Source organism: Myotis nattereri (genome assembly GCF_964212035.1).
Source record: "Myotis nattereri genome assembly, chromosome: 11".
NCBI lineage: Eukaryota > Metazoa > Chordata > Mammalia > Chiroptera > Vespertilionidae > Myotis > Myotis nattereri.
Genome location: NC_138086.1, coordinates 28,013,510 through 28,028,934, shown reverse-complemented (window position 1 = coordinate 28,028,934; position 15,425 = coordinate 28,013,510). Strand labels below are relative to the sequence as shown.

Here is a 15,425-nt window from a genome sequence, read left to right as displayed (position 1 = left end):
ACCTCTTAGGATTGAGACAAAGATGCAATAAAATGATGAGCTGGTTACCTCATTATGTAAGTTTCCTCCTCTTTCCTCTCTTCCTTGGCCTCTCCTTCCCCCTTTTCCTTTCATCCCCCTCATCTTCTTATTCTTCCTCTTCCCTTTTCTTTTTTTCCTTCTTTAGATCATATAATCATTATTATCATTTTCCTGTTCAACCAGATTTATTGCTCCCAGGCCTAAAGGTGTCACATTGCTTCATGTGTATACAGTATAACCCTTGTAACAAGACTGAAGTTTGTGTATCTTTAACTATAAAACGGGTTACACTATCACCCTGAGGAGGTGATAGTAAAGGTCTGTTCTGCCCCCGCTGGCTTTTCTAGAGGGGCAGGGCTCTTCACTAATATAAGACCACGTCCTGTTCTCCTCTCACTGCCAATTCTCTGAGCCAGCAGGTTTGGCCTCAGATCACCTGCGCCAGGACCAGCTCCTTGCTCAGGCCACGGGAAATAGGTCTGCACCTGGGAAGTCACAACATTTGTATTTTTACTTACCTCAGAGTCCCTTCCATTGTGAACTCATTGGCCTCAATGCAATTCAGGCACATCCTTATGGTTGCCCCAGAGTAGAACCTGCTGCAGAGATCTCTGGGAAGGGCTTTCATCTCTGAGTTGGTCCACGAGGGTCTTTTGTTTTTCTTCAGTCAAATAATTAATTCACTTGAGGAAATTGTTGGATTGTCTTTTGCATCATACCTCCAACTCTTTGTAAAACATTGTTCAGGTTTTCTTAAAAACTCTAGCCCGACCAGTGTGGCTCAGTGGTTGAAGTGTCAACCCATGGACCAAGAGGTAGCTGGTTGAATTCCAGGTCAAGGCATATGCCCAGGTTACAGACTCAATCCCCAGTAGGGGGCGTGCAGGAGGCAGCCGTTGATGATTCTCATCGATGCTTCTATCCCTTTCATTTCTTCTCTCTCTAAAAATCAATAAAATCATGTTAAAAAAAACTCTAAGAAATTTCAATTTAATAGCTTTTTAAAACTTTGGTTTTTCAAGTTTTGGGCAATTCAAACCCATATGTAGGATACCTGAGCTTGGTCTCTTCCCTGACTCTGCTTATCATTTTGGGGGAAATCTATAGTTTAGAAACAATACTTTATTTTAGTGCATGTACTTTGGAAGTTTTTTACAGATAAGAGTATACTTGTGGAGTGGTTGCTAGAAGATTTTGGATTTGTTGAAGATGAATGATGTTAATATATGCACTGTTTGGCATAAATTTGCATAATGAGTCCAAGTAGTCCTAACTTCAAGTATAAAAAGCCAAATTAATTTGTATGACCTTTTGGCATTTTATTCCACAGATAAAATCCAGAGCACGCACATATAAAATATATAATGGATTTTTTAACCAATTAACTTAATCACAGTCTGAATTATGCAGCATTTATATAAACTGAAATAGGGAAAGGGGGTTAATTGAGGTCGGGTCAAGCCTGAGAGGGGTGCCAGATCAAGGCTCATGCGTTGGCTGGGAAGATGTAATTGGTAGGATAATTTTCTCAGGGCCGAGGATTGCCAGTTAATTGCATAATGTCTTTCATATTTCTGTACCTAAATTTATCAAAGCTTTATCATTGTCTTAGTCCGCTAGGGTTACTACCATAACAAAATATCATAGCGTGCGTGGTTTAAACCATTTATTTTCTCACAGTTCTGGAGGCTGGACTGTCCATGACAAGGTGCTGGCTGACTTGGTTTCTGGTGATTGCTCTCTTCCTGCCTATAGATGGCAGCCTTCATGCTATGTCCTCAAATGGTAGCGGGAGGGGAGAGAGGGACAGAGTGCCCACAAGGGAAGACTCTATGGTATCTCTTCTTATCAGGTCCCATCCCTCATGACTTCCTCTAACCCCAGTTATCTCCCAAAGGCTGCATCTGCAAATGCCATCACTTTGAACGTTAAGGCTTCAGCGTATCAGTTTTGGGGGCACACACAATTCCGCCTGTGACAATTATGTTAGCTCAAATGTCAGACATGTTAAAACTCAAGTGCTCCTTAGAGGATTAACACTAATCAATTATTAGTCATTTATACTCAAGAATCAAGAATCATCAGAGAGCATGTTTGATAGGAGGGACAGAGAAGTGAATAAGAAAGCGAGGATTAGAAAGGTAGGGTGTAGAGTAAGGAAAAGAAATTTGTCCTCAACCAGCCAAGGAATACAGTTACTAGAAATTAGGAAGCACATGTGATCCAACTGGGTAGGGAAAAGGAAGATCCAAAGAGAAAAGGAAGGTGGTAATTTCCTACAACTTTTGCTTTCTCTTAACCATGTAAAGCCCCCAATGGAAATGTTAGATTACAGTATTTTTACATTACAATTATGTTTCCCATTGCAGAAAAGTAGAAGTTAGTTTTAAGTAAGCAGGAATATAACTTATAGAACTATTACCAGCTAACCTTTATAGTATTATGACAAATTAAAAGATTGATGATTGGATGAATCCATTTTCTAGCTAAAGATGCTCGAAAGAGAGTCAAGGGAGTGAAGAAGTAATCGATGTTTTGGTTATTCATCTTTAGTTATAGTGTTGCATTTAATAGTCACAAAGTCCTAGAAGATACCTACTGACCATAGTCTTCAATCCAAGGATCAGAGGAATTGAGTAACTTCCATGACCAAATAGCTACCGTGGGTAATTCTTAAGACCAAATCAGTGCTGGGAGTTGAATCCCAGAGAGAATGGCTATAAGTCCTTTCTACCACACACTGGATAAATTGAACAATTGTCAGTAATCATGCAATGACATTGTGGTAGAGGAGGCCTTTTTTTTTAAATGACAGTAAATAGCTAATAATAAAAAGCATGGTTTCTCTTAATAAGCTTCTTGAGGAACAGGCAAAGTTGCTGATTTTATACTCATAGTAGAAGTGAATGACACATCTTTGAAAACTTTCCCTGGCTATTCCTTGTTGATTCCATATCTGCAATATCCATTGTCTAATTGTAATTTAAAATATCTGCTACCAAGTACATTGAATGTATGAGCAGACTAACCCAAGGGTTGATAATAGAAGGAAATCAGGGGTGTTGACAGGATTCCAGTGTTCCTATAGAATGTCTCCTAATTTAAGTAAATAGTTAAATATTGATTAAATTTTATTCCTTTACATTTACACATTTGAAATTAAAAGAAGTTATCCTTCAGCAAGATTTTAACATGGGCTCTCATGTTAATTTTTACTATATTCTGCTGCCATACACTTTGACTTATATTTTAGGCCAAGATTGTAGCTTTTCCTCATCATTCCTTATGGACTAGTTATTATAAATCCTATTCTTCTCTTACCTCAGTGGATCACCTTGTTTGGATCTATTTAGTAGTCTAGCTGAAGATGATTACTTTAATCAGTTCTTTAAAGTATCTCCTTATGGTACTTACCTTCCATTTCTGTCAAAGATGCATGATTATCCAACTGAAGACTTTTTCTGTTTATATTTAAAAAGAGGGAAAAAGTATTTTCCAGATTATTATATCTCAAACATATGACAGTCACAGGGTTCCTGCCCCTCTGCTTACTGCCTCTCTTGCTTAGTATTGAGAAGATTGGACAAAGGCAAGCTCCAACCCAATGCATACTCTCTCCTCCTTCTCCAAACCCTTGCTTCTTTGCCTATCCTGGAAAGTTTTCTCGGCCCTTAAAGATACACTTCCCTTTCACACTTGAACAGGTCCTAAGCCTGTTTTCCTTCCTCTTTTTACAAGCTTTTATTGAACATCTACCAGACATTGGAGCAGTAAAGGTAAACAAGCCTTATTTCTGGTGGGAGAGCCCATACTCATTCACAGGCTTACACATCACTGTAAAGATGAGGGCTGCTTTCAAGCTTTATGCAGCAAGACTTTGGGAAGATACAGGAATGGGAGGGTATTGATCTCTCTAGTGGAAACCAATCTGGGAAGTAACATTGAGAAATAGACTCTTTTCTTTTTCCCTCGATCACCCTTGCTTGTCTAACTGAAAAACCTAATGTGGCTTCATATCTTCAAAAAGCCTAAAATCTGACCTTTAGGCAAGAATTAGTCCCTCTCTTCTACAGTTTTTTCAAATGACTAAGTTCACATATTTACTTTAGCTTATGTTAGATTATCGTTATTTTTTATTTATATGTATGCTTTCTCTACTACTCTGTGAGTTCCTCAAGATTTTTCCATGCACTTTAATTGTATTTTATTATCTATATTATTAAATTGTAAAGCATTTTCAAATCCATTTATTGGTGATTTTTAAAAATAAATTCAATGAGTGAAAGGTTTTAAAAAATCTTTAGTGAGTCCTACTGTCATATCATCCGCTTGCTGGTCTTTAGCTGGTTAGTTCAAGATTTTGAGATTTTCTTATTAAATCATAGATTTAATAGTGTAATTGTACTTTTAAAATCAGAAATAAGCACATGCGTTTTTTGAAGTTTTGCGAAGAAGATAATTTTTCAGTATTTCAGGAATCTTATGGTTATTTCTGAAGTAGGAAGTTCTGTCCAATAAAGCCATGGTATGACATTTGTCTCCACCTAAATAGGGTGTTTAAGGCACTTAGTAGCTTCACTTTATTGTTTCCTGCAGATTTGCTGCTACCATGTTTAAACTGACCATCTTTAAGATCAGTTGGATTTTTTTTAATCCTCACCTGAGGAGTGAGGCTATTTTTCTATTGATTTTTAGAAATAGTGGAAGAGAGGAAGGGAGGGGGAGAGAGAGAGAGAAAGAAAGAGAGAGATCAATGTGAGAGAAACACATTGATTATTGCCTCCTACACATACACTGACTGGGGGCGGAGATCGAACCTGCAACCCAGGTACGTACCCTTGATCAGAATCAAACCTGAGACCCTCCGGTGTGCAGGCTGACACTCTAACCACTGAGCACACTGGCCAGGGCAAGATCAGTTGGATTTTTAAGCTGTTAACCTTCTAGAAGCTTTTTTTCTCTTTCTTTTTTCTTTTTTTTTCAACATTATGCATGCTTTTGGCCACCAGGTAGTAATGGTGCCTTGAATAGGTGAGTCTCTCAGGCTGCAAACTATTGCAAACAGACAGCAATATTAAACTCCATACTGGACCCAAAGAAGTAAGTGTCCAGGATCATGATTTTGTTTTCATTCCTCTCTGGTACTTTGGCTATTGCAAATGGAAGCGTATGTTATCCGCTGGCTGTGAGCAGCTTCCTGGTCCTGCCAATCCACTGTTTCCATGACATTGCACTTCATATCAGAGCCAATGAGAAGAAGTGAAATGAAGGCTGGCCAGGTGTCAGGGGACACGGTGGAATTCAAGAAAGAGTGTGACAACTGCAGAAATGGAGAGATTGGGGTCAGAAAGGAGGTATAGGGAGAAGTTTGGATTGAACTATCCAAAAGAAAAATTATATTTTTGAGATTTTTTTAAGCCCTCAGAAGCACATGTATGCCAATCTAGAAAAATCAAATACTTTATTCTAGACTTTTCTCTTTCCTTCCCCCCTTAGCCATTCCTCTGGGTATTCTAGTTGTGCGTGGAGACTGTGACCTGGAGACTTGCCGTATGTACATAGATCGCCTGCAAGAGGTGAGTTTCTACAGTCAGGTATACATTTTGCTCAGTGTGTCATGTGCGTAAACAATTCCCAGCCATCTTTATTTGTTTCTGAAATGATGCACTTGGGCAGGAAATGGAAATGTGGCGGCCTTCTCTTTTATTCACACACCACAGGTTTTCCTGCTCAGGTGGTGAAATGGCAAAGGATCAGTTGGGTTAACTATAGCGTGCTGTTGTTCTCCTGTGACCCACACCGTAGCTTGGAACCGTAGCCAGGCTACATCCCTGTAATTCTGAGCTCTGCGGAATTTCAAAGGGCACTAATAAATAATGACAGAAAACAGAGGTTTGGGCTTAGTTAATGTTTTGTCTCTAGCACAGACTTTTGTCAGAGACAGTTAGATTTAAAAAAAATGTAAATTGTATAAGAAAGAAAAACTTTCTACATTTCATAGAAACTTGTGTCAGAACACAAAAGAATGATCTATTTTTTTCTCAATCTGGTCTTACCATAGAGAAAGAGAGAGGAAGAGATCTCATGTGTGACCTTCCCATGAACTTAAACTGCACCAGCAAAGCCAGGAGACCCAGCCCCCTCACTGCAGTGGTCATGGGTTACTTTTATAAAGCTTTGAGGGGAGTAGTCACTTCCTTCATTTTACAAATGGTAAAGAGCATAAATAGCTACTTCTTTATCATTGTTTTTTTTTTTTATTAAAGATGCACATTAGAATCACTTGTTTTGGATGTAGTCTAGACATTTATATTTTTAAAGCTACCGGGTGATTCTAAAAGGTACCCCCAAATTAGCAACTCTCTTTCAGACAACACATTATGCACACATAAATGTCACAAATAAAGAAGATATGCAGTGTTTAAAATTCTATCGAGTTGTAGCCACTTAGCTTTAAACATTGGATTTTATTTCTCTTGAAATAAATTCAGGTAGGAGGCATAAAGTAATGTGAAAAATTACTAATTTTTCTCTTCAGCATTGTTAAGGATAGAGAAATTGTGAGTGCAAAATATTTTGGGATAAATGCTACATTTTGAATACTGATAAGGGTGAGAGAAGAAAAGTCAACAAATTTTATACTTGTTACTTCCTGGGCTATTTTTTTTATCAAGGATAACTGTAACATGTTAAAATTTGTGAACTTTTTAGCATGTGACTCAGGTCCAAATCAATATTTCAGGGACACTGCCTCTCATTTTTCAAAATAATGTTTGTATTTTATTGTGGAGCCACATTCAATGAATCTGCAATCGAAAGTTAATCATAAATGCTACCGAATGTTTTTTTTCCTTAACACTCGAGTAACGAGATTTCACAGTAGCTAAAATACATAACTGTTGAAGATCAACTTATTGCCATGTTCATTACACCAATATTCCACAAGAAGTGGGATTCAAAAAAAAGGGGGGGGGGGGGAGGAAAGAGTGAACTCATAGAGGCAACATTTTAACACTACCTTGGGCACAGAGAGAAAGTTGATGAATCCTAGTGGGAAGCAGGTATGAGAACAAAGTTACCCAGGATTGCTGACATTTGTGAATAGAAGCAATACACTCATTAACAAAGAAGCCTGCGGGACATGAGGATGGCGACAACTTAGTTATAAAACTTTATAAAGGGAGCCAGGCTCTCAGAATCTGCCCGTAAAACCTCATTAATTTCAGCCCTGTTAATTTGCTCTCCATGTTAATGCGGAGGAGCTCTGGTGATTTTTCTCTTTGCGGTCTGTGAAAACCCGTGTTTGCTGAGCAACTTCTCAGTATAAACATAATTACCAGGACAGTATGTATTTGGTCTAAGATAAATCAATTTTTTCTGAGTGCTTCAAGGGGGACTTTTAGAAGCTTTCTTCACAAGCCAAAAGATCAGGTGCAAATTAAACATGACCCCGCTTATTAGAACAAAGTTGCTGTCTTTTCCTTTTGGTCTTCTTGTTCCTTGGAACTGTAATTTATCAGTCACCTGTAAACACTGTTTAAAAGTGTCTATAGCCGAATGGCCTTTCTTCTCTCAGCCCAGCTTGGTGTGCTTTTATTATTTTTGGCATTGTCTTCTTTGTTTAACCTTGAGGAGTTTGGGTGGGTTAGATACTTTCCAGATGACTTTAATAATATTAAATTGGGAGTTCAGGGGGTAGAGTTGTAGCAGCAGCTTATTCAAACTATATTTTTTCCATTTTCTCACTAGGACCTGCAATCAGTTTCTTCTGGCTCCCACAGAGTTCATTACCAGGTAACACATACTTGACTCTCCCTGCTTCTTGCCTTTTGGCCCAAAGAAGTTGAATGTCTCATTTGGATTAGAGTCCACAACTTCCCTAGAGAGAGGGTTTACGCTGAGAACCTAGTGAAGTTGGCATTGTGACTCCTTTGCCTTTTTTTGGTTTTGAACATTCTTAGTCTAGCTCAAATTGGGGCTGTGGTTTTTCTCCCAGGTCATTTAGAAAAGACTGTATAATGAAGGGGTTTCTCAGTGCCAAATGCTAGAAAACTCAACTCTAACTTGACAGGGCAGGAGTCTGTTGATTCCCATCAGCGAGAGTTCAGATCAGGGGTGGATTTCACGTGGCATTTGGCCATGTTTCACGTGTCCTTTTTCTGCTGGTCGTTTGGCTCTGTTCTTCTTTTCTGTGGTCCTCACCTCTAGACTAGATGCTTCCCTGGTCCAAGATGACAGATGTTAGCAACCAGGGCTGTACGATTCTCCTTTACTCCCAGGCAAGTGAATTCTCTGCCTCCCTCAACCATCAATCAGGCAAACATCCTAAAATGCAATCTGATCAGCCCATTCTGGCCTTTTGGACAGGATCCAGTGAACCCAGCCTCTCCCTAATGGCCTGCATCCAGTCCAAGCAGAACACTCAGATGTTCTTCGCCTAAACAGTCTCTGTGTGCTCAGTTTCCTCCAGCCCCTTCCCACCTCTACTGTCCTGCACAGGCCTGTCCAGCCATCCTCTTCCCATTAGATTTCTCAGGCAGGACTCAGATCCCAGTGCACAGTGTCACCCTGAACTGAGAGGGCCCATGAACTTGCCGCTGGGAGGCGGGTGTGGGAGTCAGAGCATGCCAGTGACTCCCTCCAAATTACTCCTCTCCTAGGCCCTTCTACATTCATGTGGAGGAGGGGTTTAAATATGTCTAAACTTGTAAATCCGGATTAGCACCTCCCTGGAGGTTTTGGTGTCTATTTTGCTATACCTAAAACTTTCAGTTTAGCATCCTTTTGCATAAACAACAAAACAACATTTCCTACAATCCTATACCTGTAGCCTCTAGGAAGCTTCTTTCCCTTGCAAATGGACACCCTGTACCCTCAGCAAGGCAGCCTAATTTACCCTGAGACTGGCTGACACAGGCAATAGTGTGGTGAAGGCCTGGGGCGTGGGGTACGGTCACGAAGGGGTCCATAGGGAAAAAGGGAGACATGTAATACTTTCAATGATAAAAATAAATAAATACAAAAGATATTTTTTTTAAAAAAAGAAGAGTCATGGAAACTGATGAGCAGCAGGAAAGCTGGAATTAAGGAATAGGTGGTGTTATGACAGGAAAAGAGTGAAACGTATTTCAAAAAAGAAGGAAGTAATGAAATGTGTCAAATGCTGTGGAGAGGCTGAGATGATGCAGATTGATTTGTCTGTTTTTCTGAGGATGCATCTACAAAACATGGAATAGAAGTGCTATTAGTTTTATGTAGAAAGTGACAAAACCCACCGGCAGGCAATGTAATACTAAATCTTTCGTTTCCTAATGCAGAAGCCCATCATATCAGAATCTCTGTCTCAGTGGGAGTTAGAGGGTGATGTAGGAGAAACCAGTCAGAAATGTGGACCACAAAAAGCCTTACATGCTTTTAAACAAACTTTCTTGTATGAGGTGGCACTAAATATGTGTGGAGAACTAACTGTGATAGAATGAATAAATGCCAGCAAGTCTAAAAACTTAAGAAATTCCTCTCAGCTCACTAATTTGCAGGTGGGATTTTAGCTGGCTATTTTCTAGGGCTAGAGAGAACTCAAGAAAAAACCAGCATTCAGAAAGGAGTATCAGAGCCCACGGCACCTTGCCAGTGGCGGTTTCTAGTCATTTGAGCATCGTGGTTTCTTCCTTTCCCAAATTCATGGTGAATTACCAACAAAGCACTACGGCTCAGAAGTGACACCTTGTATTAACCTAACAAGGCGCAATGGGTTGTGCAAGAGCGTGTTGGGTATTTATAGCCTGCTCAGAATTCCAGCTGACGCCGTCTCTAAGGTCAAAACACAAAGGCCCCTCCGTCCGAGTGGCATCTCGTGTAACCTGTAACCGGTAACTTAGGCAAGCACAGTGCATTGTGTCCACAGGTGCTCCTGAGGTTGGCAGATAATCTAGAATTCATAGAGAAATTGGACTCTGCCTCCCTGTTTGATACAGATGCTTTCTGAGCTAATTTTTTCTCTGTTCCCTCTTGGTCTTTGTTATATCCCTTGTTAACCCTAAGTCCTAAAGTTGGTAAGAAGTGAAGCTAATTCAACCGTTCCAGTGATTCTCAGCTAGGGGAGATTTTCCCCCGCATGCAGGCAGTTTGGCAATTTGGACATTTTGTGTGTCACTATTAGGGGAGGAGGTGCTACTGAATTCTGTTGAGTAGAAGCCAGAGATGCTGCTAAACATCTTACAATGCATGGGGCAGTCCCCTACAAAAGGAGTATCCAGCCTTAAATGTCAATAGTGGGGAACGTAAAAAATCTGGAGTCATTCTGATGAGCCTCAGGACATGACTAGGTCCCACAGGCAGATGTAAGTCCTAGTTGAGGAAAGGCAGGTAAAGAGAAAGAGGAGCAGGAAGAGAAAATAGTGAAGGAAATAGAGCAGTGATGGCGAACCTTTTGAGCTCGGCGTGTCAGCATTTTGAAAAACCCTAACTTAACTCTGGTGCCATATCACATATAGAAATTTTTTGATATTTGCAACCATAGTAAAACAAAGACTTATATTTTTGATATTTATTTTATATATTTAAATGCCATTTAACAAAGAAAAATCAACCAAAAAAATGAGTTCGCATGTCACTTCTGACATGCGTGTCATAGGTTCGCCATCACTGAAATAGAGGCATCTGGATATGGGAAGGCAGAATAAGCAGAGAACCAGGAGCAATGGAGCCAGCCACAATTTGTTTTTGTTTTTTTTTTGTAGACCCTCAGTTTCTCCATTTTCCCAGCATAAGACTCATGAAATACTAATGTGGTTGGCACACAAAAGTGTGCTTTCCAGAATGTTATGAGCTAATAATTTGATATTTTAATGAATATCATAGGATTTTGTAGTAGGTTCAAAAAGGGATCTGTCTAGTGTTTATTTTTTTCTTTAAGAATGAATTTACTTAAAACTAACACTAGAATGGTTGGAATATGTAAAAGTAGATATAATATTTTTGAAAAGAATTTGTATCCTTTGGAGATGTCTCTTATTTCCATAAGGAAAAAGTCTTGGTCAGTTGGTCAGATCTGAGTCCACATCCAGTTGCTCGTCCTCTGACCTTCTTTTTATGTTTTCCTGCACACCTACCCGAGCTTCCTCTGTGGCATAGGTTTGTGTTGTATTTCAGCAGAACTCTGTCTAGTCCTAGGCAAACAGTATTGGCCCACAAATATTTCATTTATCTATCTTGTCCTTATTCATCTTTTTCTGTTCTTTAAAATCTCTTGCTCCTTAATTTGTATTCTGGATTTTAGAAGAGTCTTTCAATGGATGGGTTGAAATAAGTTTAAGGGAGTCATTTTGGGAATTAGTTAATCTTAAAGGATAGGAGTAAAGGGTTTTGTAGAATGTTCCTTTGGGCTTGATCAAAGCTGTCAGAAATGGATTGTAGAAGGAATTAAAATAAGACTTGCCTGAGGCCAGGTCTGTTTGCTTTTGCTGGTACAATGAAGGCTATACTGCTGCTAATACACACACACGCACACATACACACACACGCACATGCACACACACATGCACATGCACACACACACGAGTTGTTAATGGAGGACTTTCTCACACACAAAAAGGGCTCTTGAAAATATTAGAATCACTCTCATTCCCATCTCCTACTACACCATAACTATTTATTCATCTTTCAACACTCGTTTTGGAAATGGGCATCCCATTTCTGTATTCTGCTGCAAGAGTTGTGGGTGATAAAGAGTTTTGAAAGACCATAATAATTGTAAGTATATTAATGAGTATTTCAGTACATAAACACGTATTTCTAACCATCCCTGATGGATCCATTCACCAAGGATAAAGAGACATTGCTATATAACTTGGTGATGAAACTAGAGGGGACAATGACTAAATAGATGGGTTGAGCACAGGAGATGTCAAGGCAGGCAGAAGGAAAATTTGGATAGGCAAACAGGAGAGAAATTTGAAAGTAAAGTAATTATTAACTGGACATTATTAAACAAAAGCAGGGATTTCCAATGCAAAGGGACTGCTGATTTGCTTCTGCTTATTTCTTTCCTACATTTTATGAAAGAAAATGAATTTCATTCACAGTGAAGGTATAGTTAAATGCTGGGTGAATATTGCTTAATTGGATAATCTACTAGAGTGTGTAGAGGGACTGCTGTGCCTTCATTAAATTATGCATGTATCCGCTATGAGTAATTGAATCTAAATTAAGGGCAAGTTTGGCATATGCATGCCAAATAGTGGTTTAGATAATTTCCTTACCAATTACATATAATTCATGCCAGTTGACTTAAATATATATGTAAAAGAAATAGGTTTGCTTTGTGCATATGACTCTATTTTTAACATGAGAAAGTATTTTCTGTTAGCATTTTCAGAAGAGAAAATTCACATATCAAGATTTTTGAAATGGGCAGTACTTCTTAATATTATTTGTTTATAGAGCATGAAGTTTTGGAGGATTAATACATTTAAAGTAGAAAGGAGCATGGTATGTCCAAGGTCACCTCATTCTGCCTACATCATAAGGCAATGACAGTTACATTCATCTAAATCGCACCATTTATGTGAAGAAAAATAACAAACCAAAAAATGAGCAAGTCAACTACCTTATCTCTCTGATGAATCATTGATTTGATTATGCAATGTGAGAGGACTGAAGAAACTGGAAGCCCTAAATTAGCCCCCAAAGCTATTGATGTGACAGGGGCACAGCTCAGGTAATGATGTGAATATCTCCTGAAATGTAGCTACGTTCACACAATCACACTTCTTAAGTGTCTGCAGGCAGGTGCATATTTTTAAGCTTGTTTATTTTTTTATGGTTCTATCAGAAATTATGTCTGTACATTCACAAAGCAAACATACTTCCAACCATTCTTGTTTAGTGACATAGACTTTGCCATGTTCACTCAAGCTGGTCCATGAAATCAAGGTCTGCCCTGGGACCAAAGTTTGACCTCTTGTCAGGGGCTGTTTTGTTTCTTCTCGCGCCCCCTTTCCTGTTCAAGGCTGATTCATACTACACTGCTCGCTACTCTTCTGTTGCCCCTGAATTGTAGAGTGTGTGGCCCTCTGTGAAGACACAATGATGGGAGGTGTATCATCCACAATGTGTTGGCAATTAGAGTTATTTAAAACAAAGTTACAGCAAATTCAGGATTACCTCTTTACTACTATCACTCTCACTCACCTGTATTCTAATTCTCCTTCTTGAGTAGGAAAGGAAGGCGTGTAGATAGACAAGATGTAGGAATCATGTGAATCCTGAGTATATAAGAACCTAGTCACCTATGTGGCCATCATTAGTGAAGAATGTTAGAAAGAAGTTCATGGACTGCCTTTAAGTTACTGTGATTCCTTTTTTTAAAAAGTATGTTTTTATTGATTTCAGAGAGGAAGGGAAAGGAAGAGAGAGAAACATTAATGATGAGAGAGAATTATTGATCGGCTGCCTCCTGCATGCCCCCAACTGGGGATCAAGCTCGCAACCTGGGCATGTGCCCTTTCCTGGAATTGAACCTGGGACCCTTCAGTCAGCAGTCTGATGCTCTATCCACTGAGCCAAACCAGCTAGGGCATGTGATTCCTTTTTGACAATCAGCTTCTCTTAATTACTGCTCCATTTAATCCATCCAAATATGCAGTTGTCTTTAAAATGAAGATCCTTAAGGCATTTTTCTTGACTTTCATTAACTATTTATGTCATGAAATCTGACAGGTTTTATAATCCTGGATTATCTTAGTTTTCTGATTGTATACAATTCTAGATTTCTGCTTGGTTTTCAACTCCCCACCTAAAGTAGACATTAGTATAGCATCTTTCTGCTATGCATCCTTTTGCACCTTTTTCCAAATCTATACAAAGCTATACACATAGACATATGTGATGTTTTGTTTGTTTTTTAAAAATGAAAATGTACTTATATTCTTTGTACACTAGCTGTACACATTATACCACTATTTATTTTTAACAATAATATACCATGGACATTATATCTTGCTAATAAATAATACTCTAACCCAATTTTTAAAAACTCTGTTCTAGTCTATGGTATATATTTAACCCTATCTCTCTGGATATAAATTTAGGTTATATAAAGTTTTGGTTGCTATACATTGATTTTGTAAACAGTATTGCAACAAGCATCACTGTACAGATTTGAAAATAAAATTATAGCATAAATTATAACCATATCACGTGCTAAACAGCCTACTAATATTGGCCCATATTGGTATGCAACTTAGAATTGCAGTCACATAACATGTACAGCAAAGTTATCTAAATTCTGTAATCAGAATTTCCTTTACATGAATGTTATCTCAGTTCCTGGTGTCTGGATTGTGGTTCTCTGTTCTCATTGATTATCACGTTTCTATGGGATTCTTAAGCAGACCGGTTCATAGGAGTGGAAAGTGCACAGGCAGCAGTGACTGAAACTTTGAGGAAGGAAAACTTCTGAGTTACCAGGCAGTGAACTGTGATAAGAAATATGGAGGATTAGTTTGACAGTTAACGAAAGCTGAAACTATGAAAAAATCCTTGAATATCGGAGTCGAAGGAAGGTCTTCATAGCCATTAAGATCTTCCTAGCTTTTGCTTTCTTCATGTTTTTGCTTGAGCTGAGTCAAAAAAACTTCACTTAAGTATATTCAGTCATCCTCCCCCACCAATTCCTCTAGAAGCCATAAAACCTGGATTATAAGATCACAGGCTCTGTAGTGAAAAGAGGCCTGCATTTGATTTGCAACTCCACCACTTAAAAAATGGATACTGTTGAGAGTTTACTTAAAATCTCAAAGCTCCAGTTTTTCATTTGGGTATTGCTTTTAGGTGCTATAAAAATTAGGTTCAGGGAGAATAGTAGAGTAGATGGTAGGATGGTTGTATAGGGGCTAGATTATGCACCTTCTTAATGACACAATGAATATGGATTTAGAATAAGCATAAGAATATGGATTAAAATCAACTCACTAAATTAGACTGTAGCCTAATATTTCTAAATGAACTCTAGCGGTGGCCAACTAACTCTACAACCAAGTGAGATGATTTTGTGAATTCTAGTAATTTTTCTTATACATATTCTGCTGGGGGACAGTCCCCAAATATGAGAGTATTCAGTAGATCAAATAACAGAAAAGGACTGATAAGTCTAAATTTTATTTAATATAGAACCATCAAGGAATACAGAGGAACAATATTTATGGAAAAATTCTCTGAATAACAAAAGGGAGTATACTGTCAGTATACTGCAGATTTGAAAAAAGGAAAGAATGAGTACCAGTCCCTAAAATGTTATTCACTGGTAATTGACAGCTTGTTGAAATTACCTTTTAATGCCAGACAATGAGAATGAGTCAGGGCAGAAGCTGTAGGTGGAGGTCTTAAAGTAGAAGGAGCGATAA

At 38.6% G+C, this 15,425-nt stretch overlaps 1 protein-coding gene across 2 annotated transcripts in view; it reads left to right on the top strand.

The window, feature by feature from the left end:
• The window catches only part of DGKI (diacylglycerol kinase iota), a 196,126-nt gene that overhangs the window by 112,781 nt on the left and 67,920 nt on the right, over positions 1 to 15,425 (top strand). For both annotated transcript variants that reach the window (XM_081102141.1, XM_081102140.1), the window contains 2 exons: positions 5,518 to 5,597; positions 7,771 to 7,815. In XM_081102141.1, the coding sequence (XP_080958267.1) occupies positions 5,518 to 5,597; positions 7,771 to 7,815 (125 nt within the window). The remainder of the gene's footprint in view (positions 1 to 5,517; positions 5,598 to 7,770; positions 7,816 to 15,425) is intronic.